This window comes from Eschrichtius robustus, chromosome 11, assembly GCF_028021215.1.
Source record: "Eschrichtius robustus isolate mEscRob2 chromosome 11, mEscRob2.pri, whole genome shotgun sequence".
In the NCBI taxonomy this organism is placed as follows: Eukaryota; Metazoa; Chordata; class Mammalia; order Artiodactyla; family Eschrichtiidae; genus Eschrichtius; species Eschrichtius robustus.
Genome location: NC_090834.1, coordinates 58,271,751 through 58,293,342, shown reverse-complemented (window position 1 = coordinate 58,293,342; position 21,592 = coordinate 58,271,751). Strand labels below are relative to the sequence as shown.

Genomic DNA, 21,592 nt, shown 5'->3' with positions numbered 1-21,592 from the left:
TTGGGTAGTATACTGATTTTCACAATGTTGATTCTTCCAATCCAAGAACATGGCATATCTCTCCATCTGTTGGTATCATCTTTAATTTCTTTCATCAGTGTCTTATAGTTTTCTGCATACAGGTCTTTTGTCTCCCTAGGTAGGTTTATTCCTAGGTATTTTATTCTTTTTGTTGCAATGGTAAATGGGAGTGTTTCCATAATTTCTCTTTCAGATTTTTCATCATTAGTGTATAGGAATGCAAGAGATTTCTGTGCATTCATTTTGTATCCTGCAACTTTACCATATTCATTAATTAGCTCTAGCAGTTTTCTGGTGGCAGTTTTAGGATTCTCTATGTATAGTATCATGTCATCCGCAAACAGTGACAGCTTTACTTCTTCTTTTCCAATTTGTATTCCTTTTATTTCTTTTTCTTCTCTGATTGCCGTGGCTAGGACTTCCGGAACTATGTTGCATAATAGTGGTGAGAGTGGACATCCTTGTCTTGTTCCTGATCTTAGAGGAAATGCTTTCAGTTTTTCACCATTGAGAATGATGTTTGCTGTGGGTTTGTCATATATGGCCTTTATAATGTTGAGGTAGGTTCCCTCTATGCCCACTTTCTGGAGAGTTTTTATCATAAATGGGTGTTGAATTTTGTCGAAAGCTTTTTCTGCGTCTATTGAGATGATCATATGGTTTTTATTCTTCAATTTGTTAATATGGTGTATCACATTGATTGATTTGCGTATATTGAAGAATCCTTGCATCCCTGGGATAAATCCCACTTGATCGTGGTGTATGATCCTTTTAATCTGTTGTTGGATTCTGTTTGCTAGTATTTTGTTGAGGATCTTTGCATCTATATTCATCAGTGATATTAGTCTGTAATTTTCTTTTTTTGTAGTATCTTTGTCTGGTTTTCGTATCAGGGTGATGGTGGCCTCATAGAATGAGTTTGGGAGTGTTCCTTCCTCTGCAATTTTTTGGAAGAGTTTGAGAAGGATAGGTGTTAGCTCTTCTCTAAATGTTTGATAGAATTCACCTGTGAAGCCATCTGGTCCTGGACTTTTGTTTTTTGGAAGATTTTTAATCACAGTTTCAATTTCATTACTTGTGATTGGTCTGTTCATATTTTCTGTTTCTTCCTGGTTCAGTCTTGGAAGGTTATACCTTTCTAAAACTGTGTCCATTTCTTCCAGGTTGTCCATTTTATTGGCATAAAGTTGCTTGTAGTAGTCTCTTGGGATGCTTTGTATTTCTGCGGTGTCTGTTGTAACTTCTCCTTTTTCATTTCTGATTTTATTGATTTGAATCCTCTCCCTCTTTTTCTTGATGAGTCTGGCTAATGGCTTATCAATTTTGTTTATCTTCTCAAAGAACCAACTTTTAGTTTTATTGATCTTTGCTATTGTTTTCTTTGTTTCTATTTCATTTATTTCTGCTCTGATCTTTATGATTTCTTTCCTTCTGCTAACTTTGGGTTTTGTTTGTTCTTCTTTCTCTAGTTTCTTTAGGTGTAAGGTTAGATTGTTTACTTGAGATTTTTCTTGTTTCTTGAGATAGGCTTGTATAGCTATAAACTTCCCTCTTAGAACTGCTTTTGCTGCATCCCATAGGTTTTGGGTCGTCGTATTTTGTCATTTGTCTCTAGGTATTTTTTGATTTCCTCTCTGATTTCTTCAGTGATCTCTTGTTTATTTAGTAACGTATTGTTTAGCCTCCATGTGTTTGTCTGTTTTACGTTTTTTTCCCTGTAATTCATTTCTAATCTCATAGCGTTGTGGTCAGAAAAGATGCTTGATATGATTTCAATTTTCTTAAATTTACTGAGGCTTGATTTGTGACCCAAGATGTGATCTATCCTGGAGAATGTTCCGTGCGCACTTGAGAAGAAAGTGTAATCTGCTGTTTTTGGATGGAATGTCCTATATACATCAATTAAATCTAACTGGTCTATTGTGTCATTTAAAGCTTCTGTTTCCTTATTCATTTTCATTTTGGATGATCTGTCCATTGGTTTAAGTGAGGTGTTAAAGTCCCCCACTATTATGTGTTACTGTCGATTTCCTCTTCTATAGCTGTTAGCAGTTGCCTTATGTATTGAGGTGCCCCTATGTTGGGTGCATATATAATTGTTATATCTTCTTCTTGGATTGATCCCTTGATCATTATGTAGTGTCCTTCCTTGTCTCTTGTAACATTCTTTATTTTAAAGTCTATTTTATCTGATATGAGTATAGCTACTCCAGCTTTCTTTTGATTTCCATTTGCATGGAATATCTTTTTCCATCCTCTCACTTTCAGTCTGTATGTGTCCCTAGGTCTAAAGTGGGTCTCTTGTAGACAGCATATATATGGGTCTTGTTTTTGTATCCATTCAGCCAGTCTATGTCTTTTGGTTGGGGCATTTAATCCATTCACGTTTAAGGTAATTATCGATATGTATGTTCCTATGACCATTTTCTTAACTGTTTTGGGTTTGTTTTTGAAGGTCCTTTTCTTCTCTTGTGTTTCCCACTTAGAGAAGTTCCTTTAGCATCTGTTGTAGAGCTGGTTTGGTGGTGCTGAATTCTCGTAGCTTTTGCTTGTCTGTAAAGCTTTTGATTTCTCCATCAAATCTAAATGAGATCCTTGCCGGGTAGAGTAATCTTGGTTGTAGGTTCTTCCCTTTCATCACTTTAAGTATATCATGCCACTCCCTTCTGGCTTGTAGAGTTTCTGCTGAGAAATCAGCTGTTAACCTTATGGGAGTTCCCTTGTATGTTATTTGTCGTTTTTCCCTTGCTGCTTTCAATAACTTTTCTTTGTCTTTAATTTTTGCCACTTTGATTACTATGTGTCTCGGCGTGTTTCTCCTTGGGTTTATCCTGTATGGGACTCTCTGCGCTTCCTGGACTTGGGTGGCTATTTCCTTTCCCATGTTAGGGAAGTTTTCGACTGTAATGTCTTCAAATATTTTCTCTGGTCCTTTCTCTCTCTCTTCACCTTCTGGGACCCCTATAATGCGAATGTTGTTGCGTTTAATGTTGTCCCAGAGGTCTCTTAGGCTGTCTTCATTTCTTTTCATTCTTTTTTCTTTATTCTGTTCTGCAGCAGTGAATTCCACCATTCTGTCTTCCAGGTCACTTATCCATTCTTCTGCCTCAGTTATTCTGCTATTGATTCCTTCTAGTGTAGTTTTCATTTCAGTTATTGTATTGGTCATCTCTGTTTGTTTGTTCTTTAATTCTTCTAGGTCTTTGTTAATCATTTCTTGCATCTTCTCAATCTTTGCCTCCATTCTTATTCCGAGGTCCTGGATCATCTTCACTATCATTATTCTGAATTCTTTTTCTGGAAGGTTGCCTATCTCCACTTCATTTAGTTGTTTTCCTGGGGTTTTTTCTTGTTCCTTCATCTGGTACATAGCCCTCTGTCTTTTCATCTTGTCTATCTTTCTGTAACTGTGGTTTTTGGTCCACAGGCTGCAGGATTGTAGTTTTTCTTGCTTCTGCTGTCTGCCCTCTGGTGGTTGAGGCTATCTAAGAGGCTTGATGGAGGCTCTGGTGGTGGGTAGAGCTGACTGTTGCTGTGGCGGTCAGAGCTCAGTAAAACTTTAATCCACTTCTGAGAACAATGTTGGCTGTGGGTTTGTCATATATGGCCTTTGTTATGTTGAGGTAAGTTCCCTCTATGCCTATTTTCTGGAGGGTTTTTGGGTGTTAAATTTTGTCGAAAGCTTCTTCTGAAGCTATTGAGATGATCATATGGTTTTTCTCCTTCAAGTTGTTAATATGGTTTATCACACTGATTAATTTGCATATATTGAAGAATCCTTGCATTCCTGGGATAAACCCTACTTGATCATAGTGTATGATCCTTTTAATGTGCTGTTGGATTCTGTTTGCTAGTACTTTGTTGAAGATTTTTGTATATATGTTCATCAGTGATACTGGCCTGTAGTTTTCTTTTTTGTGTGACATCTTTGTCTGGTTTTGGTATCAGGGTGATGGTGGCCTCGTAGAATGAGTTTGGGAGCGTTCCTCTCTCTGCTATATTTTTGAAGAGTTAGAGAAGAATAGGTTTTAGCTCTTCTCTAAATGTTTGATAGAATTCACCTGTGAAGCCATCTGGTCCTGGGCTTTTGCTGGTTGGAAGATTTTTAATCACAGTTTCAATTTCAGTGCTTGTGACTGGTCTGTTTATATTTTCTATTTCTTCCTGGTTCAGTTGGAAGGTTATGTTTTTCTAAGAATTTGTCTACTTCTTCCAGGTTGTCCATTTTATTGCCATTAGTTGCTCGTAGCAATCTCTCATGATCCTTTGTATTTCTGCAGTGTCAGTGGTTAGTTCTCCTTTTTCATTTCTAATTCTATTGATTTGAGTCTTCTCCCTTTTTTTCTTCATGAGTCTGGCTAATGGTTTATTAATTTTGTTTATCCTCTCAAAGAACCAGCTGTTAGTTTTATTGATCTTTGCCATTGTTTCCTTCATTTCTTTTTCATTTATTTCTGATCTGATCTTTATGACCTCTTTCCTTCTGCTAACGTTGGGGGTTTTTTGTTCTTCTTTCTCTAATTGCTTTAGGTGTAAATTTAGGTTGTTTATTTGAGATGTTTCTCGTTTCTTGAGGTCGGATTGTATTGCTATAAACTTCCCTCTTAGAACTGCTTTTGCTGCATCCCATAGGTTTTGGGTCGTCGTGTCTCCATTGTCATTTGTTTCTAGGTATTTTTTGATTTCCCCTTTGATTTCTTCCGTGATCACTTTGTTATTAAGTAGTGTATTGTGTATCCTCCATGTGTTTGTATGTTTTACAGATCTTTTCCTGTAATTGATATGTAGTCTCATAGCGTTGTGGTGGGGAAAGATACCTGATACGATTTCAATTTTCTTAAATTTACCAAGGCTTGATTTGTGACCCAAGATATGATCTATCCTGGAGAATGTTCCATGAGCACTTGAGAAAAATGTGTATTCTGTTGTTTTTGGGTGGAATGTCCTATAAATATCAATTAAGTCCATCTTGTTTAATGTGTCATTTAAAGCTTGTGTTTCCTTATTGATTTTCATTTTAGATGATCTGTTCATTGGTGAAAGTGGGGGTGTCAAAGTCCCCTACTATGATGGTGTTACTGTTGATTTCCCCTTTTATGGCTGTTAGCATTTGCCTTATATATTGAGGCGCTCCTATGTTGGGTGCATAAATATTTACAATTGTTATATCTTCTTCTTGGATTGATCCCTTGATCATTATATAGTGTCCTTCTTTGTCTCTTGTAACAGTCTTTATTTTAAAGTCTACTTTGGCTGATATGAGAACTGCTACTTCAGCTTTCTTTTGATTTCCATTTGCATGGAATATCTTTTTCCATCCCCTCACTTTCATTCTGTATTTGTCCCTAGGTCTGAAGTTGGTCTCGTGTAGACAGCATACATATGGGTCTTGTTTTTGTATCCATTCAGCCAGTCTATTTCTTTTGGTTGGAGTATTTAATGCATTTACTTTTAAGGTAATTATCGATATATATGTTCCTATTACCGTTTTAATTGTTTTGGGTTTGTTATTGAAGGTCTTTTCCTTCTGTTGTGTTTTCTGCCTGGAGAAGTTCCTTTAGCATTTGTTGTAAAGCTGGTTTGGTGGTGCTGGATTCTCTTTGCTTTTGCTTGTCTGTAAAAGTTTTTAATTTCTCTGTCGAATATGAATGAGATCCTTGCTGGGTAGAGTAATCTTGGTTGTAGGTTTTTTCCCTTTCATCTCTTTAAATACGTCCTGCCACTCCCTTCTGGCTTGCAGAGTTTCTGCTGAAACATCAGCTGTTAACCTTATGGGGATTCCCTTGTATGTTATTTGTTGTTTTACTCTTGCTGTTTTTACTTTTTCTTTGTATTTAATTTTTGATAGTTTGATTAATGTGTGTCTTGGCGTGTGTCTCCCTGGATTTATCCTGTATGAGACTCTGCACTTCCTGGACTTGACTATTTCCTTTCCCATATTAGGGAAGTTTTCAATTATAATCTCTTCAAATACTTTCTCAGTCCCTTTCTTTTTCTCTTCTTCTTCTGGGAGCCCTATAATTCGATTGTTGGTGTGTTTAATATTGTCCCAGAAGTCTCTGAGATTGTCCTCAATTCTTATCATTCTTTTTCTTTATTCTGCTCTGTGGTAATTATTTCCACTATTTTATCTTCCAGGCTACTTATCCATTTTTCTGCCTCAGTTATTCTGCTACTGATTCCTTCTGGAGAATTTCTAATTTCATTTATTTTGTTGTTCATCATTGTTTGTTTGCTCTTTAGCTCTTCTAGGTCCTTGTTAAATGTTTCTTGTATTTTCTCCATTCTATTTCCAAGATTTTGGATCATCTTTACTATCATTACTCTGAATTCTTTTTCAGGTAGATTGCCTATTTCCTCTTCATTTGTTTGGTCTGGTGGGTTTTTACCTTGCTCCTTCATCTGCTGTGTGTTTCTCTGTCTTCTCAGTTTGCTTATCTTACTGTATTTGGGGGTCTCCTTTTCGCAGGCTGCAGGTTCGTAGTTCCCGTTGTTTTTGGTGTCTGCCCCCAGTGGGTAAGGTTGGTTCAGTGGGTTGTGTAGGCTTCCTGGTGGAGGGGACCAGTGCCTGTGTTCTGGTGGATGAGCCTGGATCTTGTTTTTCTGGTGGGTAGGACTGCGTCCAGTGATGTGTTTTGGGGTGTCTGTGGCCTTATTATGATTTTAGGCAGCCTCTCTGCTAATGGGTGGGGTTGTGTTCCTCTCTTGCTGTTGTTTGGCTGGGTGTCCAGCACTGTAGCTTGCTGGTTGTTGAGTGTAGCTGGGTCTTAGCGTTGGGATGGGGATCTCTGGGAGAGCTTTCGTCATTTGATATTATGTGGACCCGGGAGGTCTCTGGTGGACCAATGTCTTCAACTCGGCTCTCCCACCTCAGAGGCACAGGCCTGACACCCAGCCGGAGCACCAAGACCCTGTCAGCCACATGGCTCAGAAGAAAAGGGAGAAAGGAAAGGGAAGAAAAGAAGGAAGGAAGGAATAAAATAAAGTTATTAAAATACAAAATTTTAAAATTATTAAAAATAAAAAAAATTAAAAGAAAAGAAAGGAAAGAAAGAAGAGAGCAACCAAACCAAATAACAAATCCACCAATGATAACAAGTGCTAAAAACTACACACACACAAAACTGGACAGACAGAACCCTAGGACAAATGGTAAAACAAAGCTATACAGGCAAAAGCACACAAAGAAGCATACACATACACACAAAAAGATAAAAAGGAAAAAAATATATATATGTATATATTAAAAAAAAAAGGAGAGCAACCAAATCAGTAAACAAATCTACCAATGATAATAAACTCTAAATATTAAACTAAGATAAACATAAAACCAGAAACAAATTAGGTGCAGAAAGCAAACCCCAAGTCTACAGTTGCTCCCAAAGTCCACTGCCTCAATTTTGGGATGATTCATTGTCTATTCAGGTATTCCAGAGATGCAGGTACATCAAGTTGATTGCGGAGATTTAATCTGCTGCTCCTGAGGCTGCTGGGAGAAATTTCCCTTTCTCTTCTTTGTTCGCACAGCTCCTGGGGTTCAGCTTTGGTTTAGGCCCCACCTCTGCATGTAGGTCGCCTGAGGGCGACTGTTCTTTGCTCAGACAGGACAGGGTTAAAGTAGCAGCTGATTAGGGGGCTCTGGGTCACTCAGGCTGGGGGGAGGGAGGGTTACAGAATGCAGGGCGAGCCTGCGGTGGCAGAGGTCAGCATGCCGTTACAACAGCCTGAGGCATGCCGTGTGTTCTCCAGGGGAAGTTGTCCCTGGATCACAGGACCCTGGCAGTGGGGGGCTGCACAGGCTCCCAGCAGGGGAGGTGTGGAGAGTGACCCGTGCTTGCACATAGGCTTCTTGGTGGCGGCAGCAGCAGCAGCAGCCTTAGCGTTTCATGCCCGTCTCTGGTGTCCACGCTGATAGCCGTGGCTCCCGCCCATCCCTGGAGCTCATTTAGGCGCTGCTATGAATCCCCTCTCCTCGTGCACCCCGAAACAATGGTCTCTTGCCTCTTAGGCAGTTCCAGACTTTTCCCCAGACTCCCTCCCAGCTAGCTGTGGTGCACTATCCCCCTTCAGGCTGTGTTCATGCAGCCAACCCCAGTCCTCTCCCTGGGATCCAACCTCCGAAGTCCGAGCCTCAGCTCCCAGCCCCCACCCGCCCCGGCGGGTGAGTAGACAAGCCTCTCAGGCTGGTGAGTGCTGGTCGGGTGAGTAGACAAGCCTCTCAGGCTGGTGAGTGCTGGTCAGCATCGATCCTCTGTGCGGGAATCTCTCCACTTTGCCCTCTGCACCCCTGTTGCTGCGCTCTCCTCCTTGGCTCTGAAGCTTCCCCCCCGCCACCCCCGTCTCTGCCAGTGAAGGGGCTTCCTAGTGTGTGGAAACCTTTCCTCCTTCACAGGTCCCTCCCAGAGGTGCAGGTGCCATCCCTATTCTTTTGTCTCCGTTTTTTCTGTTTTCTTTTGCCCTACCCAGGTATGTGGGGAGTTTCTTGCCTTTTGGGAAGTCTGAGGTCTTCTGTCAGTGTCCAGTAAGTGTTCTGTAGGAGTTGTTCCACATGTAGATGGATTTCAGATGTATTTGTGGGGAGGAAGATGATCTCCACGTCTTACTCCTCCACCATCTTGAAGGTTTCCCTATTGTAGTATTTTTATCCCCAATTAACAAATAAACAAATAAGCTGTCTGAAGCCCAGACAGGTTAACTAACATTTCCAAGTTCACACAGTAAGTGGTTAGAGCCAAGATTTGAATCTGCATATTCTAACCCAGAGTGTGTGCTGCTTAGGAAAGCCTTTGGGATACTGGCCCCACTTCCCTGAACAAAGTGACTTTGGGTCCTTTAAAAAAGCCCAGGCCGGGTGTAGAAGGGAGTTTTTTATTTACATTCTTTTATACTCTTTGAATTTTGAATCACATGAATTTATTATCAACTCAAATATTATGAGTTAAAATATTAAAATGAAAAGTTTTACTTAATAAAGTGTTATTTGATATATCCAAAGGGACAACTTTAAGACATTACTGATTTAGGGGGATAGGATTATGGAGGAGTGTATTGTTTTCTAATTTATAGATTTTTGTAATTATTGAATTTTATATAATGAACAAGTTTACTTTGCAATCAATTTTAAAAAACAAAAATGTTATAAAAGTATATAGTACATACATGAAGCGGGATAGTATGGGGACAGACAAGTGGAGAGGCTTTACCTATGCCAAGGGACCTGCCATCCAAGGTTTCCTTATGGGTAATCTACAGAAAACTGCCCGAGCCACCAAGAGAGAAGGGGTAAGCAATTTTACACCGCCGCCAGAGGGCCTCAGTGCAGTACTGGCCCTATGAGATTGTGCCCTTGGCCTTGATCCCCTTTCTCCTGCTCCTGACCCTGATCAAGACAGAAACAAGGGCCAGTGAACCTGGAGTTATGGAGAAAGCAACAAGAAATATTTAGGCCTCTCATTTAAAAAGCTTTAATTTTCAAGGCAGTTTAGAGTCTGGGTTATTCTCTGGACTATACTGTTGATGCTGAACTGAGGCTTTTTGGTGACTAAACTGTACTTTAAGAAATTATCTAAGAGTGACTAGAAAAGCTATGGGATCTGAGTGAGACCTCATTCAAGGGCAGGGAAAGATCTAGTTCACAGAGCAGTTTAAAGAGTCAGTGGAGAGAAATTAAGCTGTTTTCTGTTATAGATGTCCGACTCAGTCAACATACTCTACACTGATTTGAAAAACAGCTTCTGAAGCAGTTAACTGGTTAGCTGGGGTTCCCTCTACAGACAGTAAGTGGTGGGATTTAGCTGGGATTAAAACACAGGTCTTCAGGTCCCCACACTTCTGGCCGTAAGCAGTAGCAGGACAGAAGGGGAAATCAAGCTCGGTGGCTGGACACTCCCTTTCCTTTTCAAAAGCATTTTGCTCAGGACACACAGTTTTCACTTTGGAATCAAGTACACTTGATTCTCCCCACACCCCATGCCCCTGTCATTGTTGCTGTGCCTACAGGAAGGTGGGGCTGCAGTAACAAAACTCTGGAGTCAGACCTCATTTTGAATCTTGTATCATGTGAAGCTACAAACTTCAGATCCCCCATGCGGATACTCCTAGTGGCTAACTCAGAGGGTTAAATTACATAATGCATGAAAGGCACAGTGTGAGGATTCAATAAATAGCAATTATTAAAACAACATTAATTTTTCCCTGAAAATCACAGAGGGATCTGGGTGAGAGAAGGGGGAATGCCATCTCCAATGTCACATAAATCTCTGCTCTTAAGCAGCTTCCCTGGGGACTGCACAGTGGGCAGTGTAGGGGTGGGGTGGGGGACAGAGACCCCTATTATACCAGAGTTGGAAGAACAATCTGGACTATCAGCTCACCATGAAGAAGTAAGGGTGATTTATCTCATTCAGGACCTGAATGTTGTCTGTGGTCACTGAGTAAATGCTGGAGCACCAGGCCAGTGAGAAAAGCCAAGGTTCATTGACGATGTATAAGTTGATGTTGATGTTAACTGCTTTATATTCTCTGGGAAGAAAAAGAACCCACAGGAGATTTAGACTTAACCTCACTCTCATCATGTAAAAGGGAAACAGCCACCGTGCTTGTGAAAGGCTGTTGCTTAAATCACCAGAAGTAGTTGGTAGTAGGACAACTTATGATATGACATGCAGAATGAGCTCATGTTACAGTGAGATAAAGAACTGAATTTAATACCTTTGCTCCTGTACCAACAGTAGTATTTTAGTAAACTGGCTTCCTAAGGGAAAGAGAAGGGAAAGAAGGAGGAGAGGGAGAGAGGGAGGGAGGGAGGGAGGGAGGAAGGAAGGGGAGATGGAGGGAAAGAAAAAAAAAAAGAAAAGCCCTAATTGTAGAATTTGCCAATTTCCATGGTGTAAATACTCCCACAATTTGCTCCCATAAGCTGAAATGAACCAGCTCCAGTACACTATTGTGTAGCAAATGTACTTACTTCCATCAGAGTACTTACCACACTCTACTCTATTTATCTGCTTTCCTATCAGTCTTCTTTACTTGACTGTAAGCAAATTAAAAGCAGAGACTGTGTCTTACTCATCTCTGTATATCCAGTACCTAGCATACCTGCCTTCAGAAATAGTTAAAGGAAGGAATGAAGAAATGAACACCAATTTGGTGAATATTTAAATTTCAAATATAAAAGGGGGGGAATTTTTATAAGCATTGAGTAGGGGGAATGGAACACAACACTTCCCAATGTCAGAACTTCAAATGTCAGTAAACATTTGTGCACTATCTACAGAAAGAGTAGAAGAACACCTAGTCAAGTTGTCATTTTCAGAGATTATATTTCTCAGAAAATACACCATGTAAGTGCCTTCAAAAGACTTTTTAAACCCTGAGATGGTATAGCATATTGAAAACAGCTCTGTACAAGCCTGGGTTTGAATCCCAGCCACATACTAACTTGGCAATTTCTTAGACTCAGTGTATAAACTGTAAAATAAAAATAACCATACCACCTTTACAGGAGTGCCTGCCATTAGTTACCCAATATGTTAGATTGTCTTTAAGACAATTCTACAGATCACCTAAAGATAAATTTAAAAAATAGAAATAAGGAAATGGTTTTGAAAAAGCTACTTTTTATACTTTTTGAAACCAACACACAAAAACCAAACACATTTATATATATTAATAAACATATAGAAATTGAAATTTAAAACAATACTATTAAGCAATCACTCGAAAGAAAATTAAATAATTAGGTATGAACTTAACAAAACAAGGAAGGATATGAAAGCTGTAAACTGCATAATAGTGATGAAAGAATATGTTTAAAACATAGGAGAAATCTTTGAGATCTAAGAGGTAGACAAAGAACTCTTAGACTTGACACTAAAAGCATGATCCATAAAAAGTAAAATTGACAAGTTAGACCTCATCAAAATTTTAAAATTCTGCTCTGTGGGAGACCTGTTAAGAGGATGCTACAGACCAGCCATACTGGGACAAATTATTTACAAACAACATATGCAACAGAGGACTAGTATCTATAATATAGAGAGAACCCTCAAAATTCAATAATAAAAAAAATTCAAGCAATTCAGTTAGAAAGGATATGAAGAGACATTTCACTGAAGAGGGTATACCATTGGAAAATAAACACATGATAATATGGGCAGCATCATTAGCCATCAGAGAATGAAAATTAAAACCACAATGAGATGTCACTACACACCTATCGGAATGGCTACAATAATATAGTGACAATGCCAAAAATTGGTAAGGATGTAGAGGCTCTAGGTCATTATACATTGCTGGCAGGAACATAAAAGTTTCCCAAAAAAAGTTTGGCAGTTTCTCATAAAACTAGACAAGTAATTACCATAACCCAGCAACTGCATTCTTAGGTATTTATCTCATAAAAACACTTATTTCACAGGAGAGGATTCTTGGAAGATGGCAGAGAAGGAAACACCAGGAATCTCTCTCCCCACCTAGACAACAACTGCACTAAAAGAATCTGCCTAATATAACTATTTTGTAGCTATGGAATCTATTGAAGGCTTTCAACTTCCAGGGGAGTTTTGGATGGTAAGTTATAGTTAACTTTGGTTGATTTCATTACTTGGCACAGTAGCAGTTACAGTACACCAGCCCCATGGCAGGCAGCTGTGCCCATGTTCCTGAAGCAGCTTGCACAAACCTTGTAGAAGCCAAGGTGAGCCAAAAGGATGCTATCCTTCATATATTAGGGGTCTGTGCTCTGATCACTGATTGATGCTTCCATTCACAGAGCTGTAGACAGAGTAGGGAAGCCATGATTTTTGTACCTCCCCCAACTGTTGCAAACCCCTCCCACTCCCACTGAAGTGACTACCAGGGGTTAAAAGGGCCAGCACTCTTTCCTCCCCACCTTTTATTTTTCTTTTTTTCCCTTTCTGGGAGTCATACATTAAAGACTAGGACATGCAAAAGCAATTTATATATGGGGAAAATTAGAAAGTGACCATGTATGAGCAGGGAAAGGAACATAAGAGATTTGAGAAGAACTCAGGCTGATCCTTGGCACAGAGACAGCCAACAACAACAAATAAACAAATAACAAAAATACAGCATACCTTGAGGAAGGGAAGAATCTGATTTCCAGAGTTACCAGATTATTAGATTGAAATATACATTTTTCAACAAAAAAAATCACAAGGCATACTAAGAAACAAGAAAATAGGGTCCATTCAAAGGAAAAAAAATAAATTGATAAAAACTGTTCCGAGAAAAGAGTTGTTGGCAGATATGCTAGACAAAGACTTGGAAACAAATCTCTTAAAGATACTCAAAGAACTAAAGGAAGATGTAGATAAAGTTTAAAAATGTATAAACAAAATTTAAATATTAATAAAGGAACATAAATCCTAAAAAAGAAACCAAAAAGAATTCTAGAACTGAACAGTATAGTAACTGAAATGAAAATTTTGATATTAGGATCCAAAGGCAGATTTGAGCAGGCAGAAGAAAGAATTGGTGAACTTGAAGATAGGCCAATAGACGTTAACCATTCTGAAGAACAGAAAGAAAAAAAATTGAAGAAAAGTGAACAGCCTAAGATATCTATGGGACACCATCAAACAGATCAATATATGCATTCTTGGATTCCCAAAAGGAAAAGAGAAAGAGAACAGGACAGAAAGAATATTTGAAGAAATAATGGCTTAAAACTTCTCAAATTTGATCAAAGACATGAAGGAAAACATCCAAGAAGATCAACAACCTCCAAGTAAGATGAATTCAAAGGGACTCACACTGAGACGCATTATAATCAAACTTTCAAAAGCCAGAGAGAGAATACTGAAAGCACCAAGAGAGAAGCGACTTGTCTCATACAAGGGATCCTCAACATCACCAGCAGATTTCTCATCAGAACTTTGGAGGCCAGAAGGCAGTGGACCAACCTATTCAAAGTGTTAAAATACTGTCAATGAAGGATCCTATATCCAGAAAAACTGTCATTCAGAAGTGAGAAACAAATTAAGATATTCCCAGAAGAACTAAAGCTGAGGGAGTTCATGGCCACTAGACTCACCTTGCAAGAAAAACTAAATGGAGTCCTGCAAGGTGAAATGAATGGACACTAGACAGTTACTCAGAACTGAATGAAGAAATAAAGATCTCAATAAAAGCAAATATATGGGCAATTATAAAAGCTAGTATTATTGTAACAATGGTTTGTAACTGTACTTTTTATTTTCTACATGATTTGAGACTAGTATATCTAAAGAAAAAAAAATTATTAGTCTAAAAGTTAGTATTATTGTAAATTTGGTTTGTAGCTCCAAAAGTTGTTTTCTATGTAATTTGAGACTAGTGCATTTTTTTAAATTACTAGTTTATGTTTTGGGGCACACAATGTATAACGATTTAATTTTCTGACATTAACAACCCAGAAAGGTAGGAATAGATCTGTAAAGAAACAGAGTTTTTCTATACTATTGAAGTTAAGCTGATATAAATTCAAATAAGAGTGTTAAAGCTTTAGTATAGTAAATGTAATTCCCATGGTAACCACAAATAAAATAGATATAGAATATACACCCCCAGAAAATGAGAAAAGGATTTAAACATTTCACTATAAAAGATCAACAAAACAACAAAGAAAACTGTAATGCAGAAACCAAAGGGACAAAAAAGCTATAAGGCATATAGAAAGTAAAGAAAAAACAAAACAAAACAGATGACAGAAACAAAATAACAAATATTTACAGAAATGACAGAAGTAACAGTGTGACAAAATCCCTCCTTGTCAGTAATTATTTTAAATGTAAATGGGTCAACCTCTCTAAGTAAAAGACAGAGGCTGGCAGAACAGATAAAATATATGTTTCAATTCATGATGTCTACAAGAGACTTACTTTATATTCAAAGACACAGATAGATTACAAGGGAAAGGATGGAAAGACAGCCCATGCAGATAGTAACCAACAAGAGCAGGGGTGGCTATGCTGATGTTAGACAAAACAGGCTTTATATCAAGGTTATAAGAGACAAAGAAGGACATTATATATTAATAAGAGATTCAATACCGCAAGAAGATACAACAATTGTAAACATTTACACACCTAATGACAGACCAGCAAAATTTACAGAGCAAAAACTGACAGAATTGAAGGGAGAAGTAGACAGCTGTACAATAATCATTAGAGATTTCAATATCCCACTCTCAACAATGGATAGAACAACCACACCAAAGGTAAGTAAGGAAATAGAGTACTTAATCAACACAAGGACTAACTATATCTAACAGACATATATATAACACTCAGCCCAACACTAACAACATACACATTTTTCTCAAGTGCACACTTTGCAAGATAGACCACATGTTAGGCAACAAATTAAGTCTTGATAGATTCAAACAGATTGATACCATACAAAGTATCTCCTCCAACCACAACAAGATGAAATTAGAAGTCAATAACAGAAGGGAAACTAGAAAATTCACATATTCGTGGAACTTAACACACTTTTAAACTACCAATGGATCAAAAAAGAAATCACAAGGGAAATTACAAAATACTTAGAGACAAATGAGAATAAAAACACAACATACCAAAATTATGGCATGCAGCAAAAGTGGTGCTGGGGATAAATTCATAGTTATACATGCTTACATTTAAAAAACAAGAAAGATCTCAAATCAGCATCCTAACTTTGTAACTTAAGGAACTAGAAAAAGAAGAACAAATTGATCCAACATAGCAAAAGAAAGAAAATAATAAAGATTAGAGCAGATATAAATGAAATAGAAAACAGAAAACCAATAGAGAAAATCAATGAACCCAAAGGTTAGTTCTTCAAAAAGATCAATAAAATTGATAAACCTTTATCTAGATGTACTATTAATAAAAAGAGAAACTCAAATTACTGAAAGCAGAAATAAAATTGGGGATATTACTACCAATTTTACAGAAATAAAAAGGATTATAAGAGAGTACTATGAACAGTTGTATCCCAACAAATTGGATAACCTAGATGAAACAAATTCCTAGAAACACAAAACCTACCTTTTAATCATAAAGAATTAGAAAATGCAAATAGACATACAATGAATAAGGAGATTGAATCATTAACCAAAAACCTTCCAACAAAGAAAAGTCCTGGACCCATTGCCTTCACCGTTGAATTCCACAAAACGTTTCAAGAAGAACTAATACTAACCCATTAGGATACCTACATCAAGAAAAAAAAAAAACAAACCCAGAAATCAACAAGGGTGCGGAGGACATAGAGAAATTGGAACCTCTGTGTACTGTTGGTACAGCTGTTATGGAAAGCAGTATGACAGTTCCTCAAAATATTAAAAATAGAATTACCATATGATCAGAAAGTCCACTTAATGGATATATTGCCGAAACAATTGAAAGAAGGGTCTTGAAGAGATATTTGTACACCCATGTTCATAGCAGCATTATTCACTATAGCTAGAATGTGGAAGCAACTCAAGTGTTCATCAACTGATGAATGAATAAGCAAACTGTGGTATATACATGCAATGGAATATTATTTAGGCTTAAAAAAGAAAGAAATTCTGCAATGGATGGATTTAACATGGATGAACCTAGAGGATTTTATGCTAAGTGAAATAAGCCAGTTGCAAAAAGACAAATACTACATGATTCCACTTATGTAAGTCAAAATCAGAGAAAGAAAGCAGAATGGTGGTTGCCAGGGTCTGGGGGTTGGGGAGTTGGTAGGGATGTTATTGTTTAATGAGTATAGAATTTTAGCTTACAAGACGAAAAGAGTTAGGTAGCTTGATGGCAGAGATGGCTGCACAATGTAATGAATGTATATTAAAATGACTGAACTGTATGTTTACAAATGATTAAAACAGTACATTTTATATTATGTGTATTTTTACCACAGTTAAAACATTTTTAAAAAATGACTAAAATCTGAATAAACTATAGGCTTTTAGTTTAAAAACCTTATGTTCACATGAAAACCTGTACACAAATGTTCATAACAGATTTATTTATAATAGCTCATAAACAGAAACAGTCAGACAGCCTTAAGTTGGTGAAAGATTAACCAAACTTCAGTACCTCCACACAATGGAATACTACTCAGCAATGAAAAAGGATAAACTATTGATATATGTAATAACCTGGATAACTCTCAAAGGGAATTATATTGAATGAAAAAAAGCCAATCACAACAGGTTATATACTCTATGATACTATCTATATTACATTCTCGAAATGACAAAATAATAAAAGTAGAGAACAGATTAGTGATTGTGAAGAGCTAGGGTTTGGGGTGAGGGGAAGTGGATGGAAGTAAGGGGAGCGTAGTTATCAAAGGGAAACAAAAATAATACTTCCAGTGATGAAACTAGTCCATGTCTTGGTTGTGGCATTGGATACACAACCCTACACATGTGATAAAACTGCACAGAGCTATATATACAAACACACACAAGATGAATATAAGTAAAACCAGGGAAATTTGAATAAGATTGGTGGGTTGCATCAATGTCAATACCTTGGTTTTGATATTGTACTAAAGTTTTGCAAGTTTTACCATTGGAGTAAACTGGGTAAAAGGTATACAGGATCATTTTGTGTTATTTCTTACAGGTTAATATGCAATTATCTCAAAATAAAAAGTTTAATTTAAAAAACACAATTTTTAAAAATATAATAAAAATGTACTCTGGGGTTTATAACAAAAATATTATTTATAACAACAATAGCACAAAGGGCAGCAGATAGTCAATGGAATTAAGATTTTAATATTCTATACTCTATATTATGGAATAATTTAACTCAAGGTGGATTGTAATAAGATAAGGATACTTTTTACAATTCCTAGAGCAACCAGTAAAAAATAATTTAAAAATGTAAGAAGCCAGTAGAGGAGATAGAATAGAATACTAAAAAATAATTGATTAACTAAAAAAAATTAAAAGGCAGGAAAAGAATGACCAAAATAACCAACTTAGAATAAAAAGGACAAATAAAAAAAATGGTATGATGTAATATAAACCCAAGTATATTAATTATTAAACTAAATATTAATGGGCCAAACATTCCCATTGAAAAGCAGAGACTGTCCTACTAAATATAAAAGCAAGAACCAATAATATTTTTTAAGAGATGTTTATAAGAGATGTACTTTAAATATAAAGACACAAAGCAGTTGAAAGACAAAGGACACAAAAAGAAATTCACACAAATACTAATTATAAGAAAGCAAGTGTGGCAATATTAATAAAAGTAATCTTTAGACAAGAATTATAACCAGAGAAAATGGACATTTCACATAATGAAAGGGTGGATTCACCAAAAAGATCTAACAATTCTAAAGTGCAAATACACCTAATAAAAGAGTTTAAAATATGAGAAGCCAAACAACCATAACAATCACAATAACAGCAACAAACAGAGCTAAAGGGAGAAATATGCAAATCAACAATCATAGTTGGAGATACTACACCCCCTTCTCCATAACTGACAGATGATGCACAAGGCGGCCTTAATTTCTCTCTGACTGAAGAGGTTGCTCCCAGAAGAAAGAAGGAAGAAGCATGGTCTAATCTCCTTGTCAACATGATACCTACATCTTTTCTAAATAGAATGATAATATTTACCAGGAAGAGAGGCCTTATGTATAGAACATTTTTTAAAAGGATGTTTGTGGTTGAGTATTTCTTTATTATATATTTTGTAAATAAATACAGAATGTGGATTTACGAGGCATGCGTCCCTGGAGAAAGTCACATAAGCTATACAACTCCCTGGGAGTATTAAATGCAGATGTTCTGTAACTCAAATGCTCTCCTTCTAAGTGAGATAACCCTACAAACACTCACTTGGAGGCCGTATCTATTACCGTGGGTCACAGAGTATGTGTCCAATAAAGGAAGAAACCTGCAAAGTTGAAATCAATGTCTCTGACCTCTCCTTGCTTTGTCTGAGCCTCTTGATAGACTGCTGTATCTTTGAAATTAATAATAAAACTTCATAGTAGGTAAGTTCTCTGATGTGTGTGAGTTTGATCTGCAAACTAATGTTTTGTGTTAACTGAATAGAAAAAGCAGGGGGAAAATGTAGTATAAAATGCTTAAAATGACTACCAACCAATTTAAACTAATTGATATTTATAGAATATCACACCCAACAAATGAAGAGAGCTCACCTTTTTTCAGGTGGACATGGGAAGTTCACCAAGATATACAATATAGTGGTATATAAGACAAGTTTAAATACATTTAAGTATTGAAATCATGTGTTTTATAATGTTCATCGAGCACTCTTGATTAGCACCAAGGTGAGCTTTGGTGAGATTTTGTATCATTTCTATGTGTCTGGACTACAAGAAGAAATCAATGGGGGAGGAGATTTATAAATCAGCATCCATGTCAAGACAAATCAAAATAATGCCTCTATTATTTCAATCAATAAACCATTTTTATTCCCAACATCTGATATACACATTGTGTCCATCTGTTTGTATTTTGAATTGGCAGCTTTGCCTTATACCAAAACAAACCTTTCAAAGGCATGTCAATAAAATTAAAAATTTTAAAAGAAAAACAATAAAGTATTGAAATCATATAGAGTTGTTCTCTGGTCACAGTGACCTTAAATCACAAGTCAATAACACTAGAGTAGACGGAAAATCCTCAAATTTTAAAAAAGTTAGCAACACGTTTCTAAATAATCCATGAGTCAAGTGGGAAATATAAAAATTTTTAAATATTTTAAACTGGATAATAAGAATACATCAAAATTATGTGTAGAATGCAATTAAAGCAATGCTTGCAGGGAAATTCATAGCTTTAAATGTTTACATTAGCAAAGAAGATCTAGAATCAATCACCTAATTTTCTGCTTCTAAAAGAAGAGCAAATTAAACCTAAAGGAAATAGAAGAAAGAAAATAATAAAGATAACAGCAGTCAACGAAATAGGAAAGAAAATGTGCAACAGAATAAAGCTAACAAAGCCAAAATTTGGTGTTTTGAAATGGTTAATAAAATTCATAGACCCCTGGCAAGACTGACCAAGAATCAGAGGGAAAATAAAAATTTCCAGTACCAAAATGTATTGGAACTACAGGTGACAGTTGCACAACATTGTGAATGTACTAAATGTCACTGAATTGTTTACCTTAAAATGGTTAACTTTATGTGAATTTCACCTCACTAAATTTTTTATAAATTAAAAAATTGTTAAACACTTAAAAATTCCCACATGAGAAATAAAACAGAGGGCATCTCTATATTCATATAAGTTTGATCAAAGTAACGTATTTAAAGCATTCTCAGTCAAAATGGCAAGGTCACAATGTTTTGTGAGTGTGGTCTGATGGAAGTAAGCACTGATCACAGAGAATGTATAGGAAATGTGATCATAATAAGTATTCTGGTCATGAACAGTATACAAATAACAAGTTACAACCACTTAACTTCTTAAAATTTAGTGTTTCTTGAGGGGAATGACTTGGAATAAAGTCTGCGCATGAACTGTCATGATCAACCTTGTATTATAGGCATACAGAAAAAACTCTTATTCTTCTAATTAGAATATATAGTTTCCTTAAGAAAAAGGATGATGCCTCACTTATGTTGACTTTTCACATAAAACTAGCATGGCGCGCTGTACATATTACTACTCAGTGAATATCTGCTGAGCTAAATTAAACTGCTTGATTTTCTAATAGGACTCAGGATATGATCTCTCTTAAGTCTGATGCCAGCTGAAACTATGCCCATATAACTACGGCCAAGGAATAACTAAAGGCTTATTAGTGAAAGAATTTGGACTCTGGAGTCTGTCAGGCCTATATTTAAATCTCAGTGTGGTCCCTTACAGACCAACTGTATTGACGTTGCCTCCCTGAACTTTTCCTCTTTAGAGGCAGGATTCCTCATTCGCAGAATGGTGATGATGATAATTTCCAGGGCACAGCATGTAAGGATGGTGATGATAAAAGCAACATTCATACGACAACATATGAACAACATTATGTTCATACATTTGCCCAGCATTTTGCCCTGTGCATATATGAATTATGTCACTTAATCCTTTAACCATTCTATCAAGTTACTGTTATCCTTAATTTTCAAATGAGAGAACTGATTATTAGAAACTTGTCCAAAGTCACACGTGTAGCTGATGGGTAAGCCAGAATTTCAAAAAGAGCCTGTGGTCTACCAACAGAACTTGACACATAATAAAGGCTCAATAGTGGAAGCTATTATAATTATTTCCAACTACTAGATTAATCTAAATTATGATTAGGAGAGAAGGAAATCATCTTGGAGCCATATTCTCTTTGACAAAAAAGTAAAAGGAAATAGAAATACACTCAAAACAGAGGAGTAGCTGGGCAAAGAGAAATCTTCTGAATGGGAAAAAGAGGTAAAACATGTATAATTATCTAATTCTAAAAGAAAAAAAGACATATTTTATGATCATCTCCCCCCATGGCCAGAGAGGCCAGAAAAGTCGGAACATGAACAGAGGTGTATCCAACAGCCTAGCTCATGGCTTGAGACACAGAAAGATATTTAGCGGAATTTTTACTAGCTCAAG

General features: G+C 36.8%; 1 protein-coding gene across 1 annotated transcript in view; it reads right to left on the bottom strand.

The window, feature by feature from the left end:
* GDPD4 (glycerophosphodiester phosphodiesterase domain containing 4) overlaps positions 1-21,592 on the bottom strand; it is a 157,080-nt gene that overhangs the window by 28,617 nt on the left and 106,871 nt on the right. Inside the window, exon 14 of the mRNA XM_068556078.1 lies at positions 10,395-10,542. Coding sequence (XP_068412179.1) covers positions 10,395-10,542 — 148 coding nt within the window. The remainder of the gene's footprint in view (positions 1-10,394; positions 10,543-21,592) is intronic.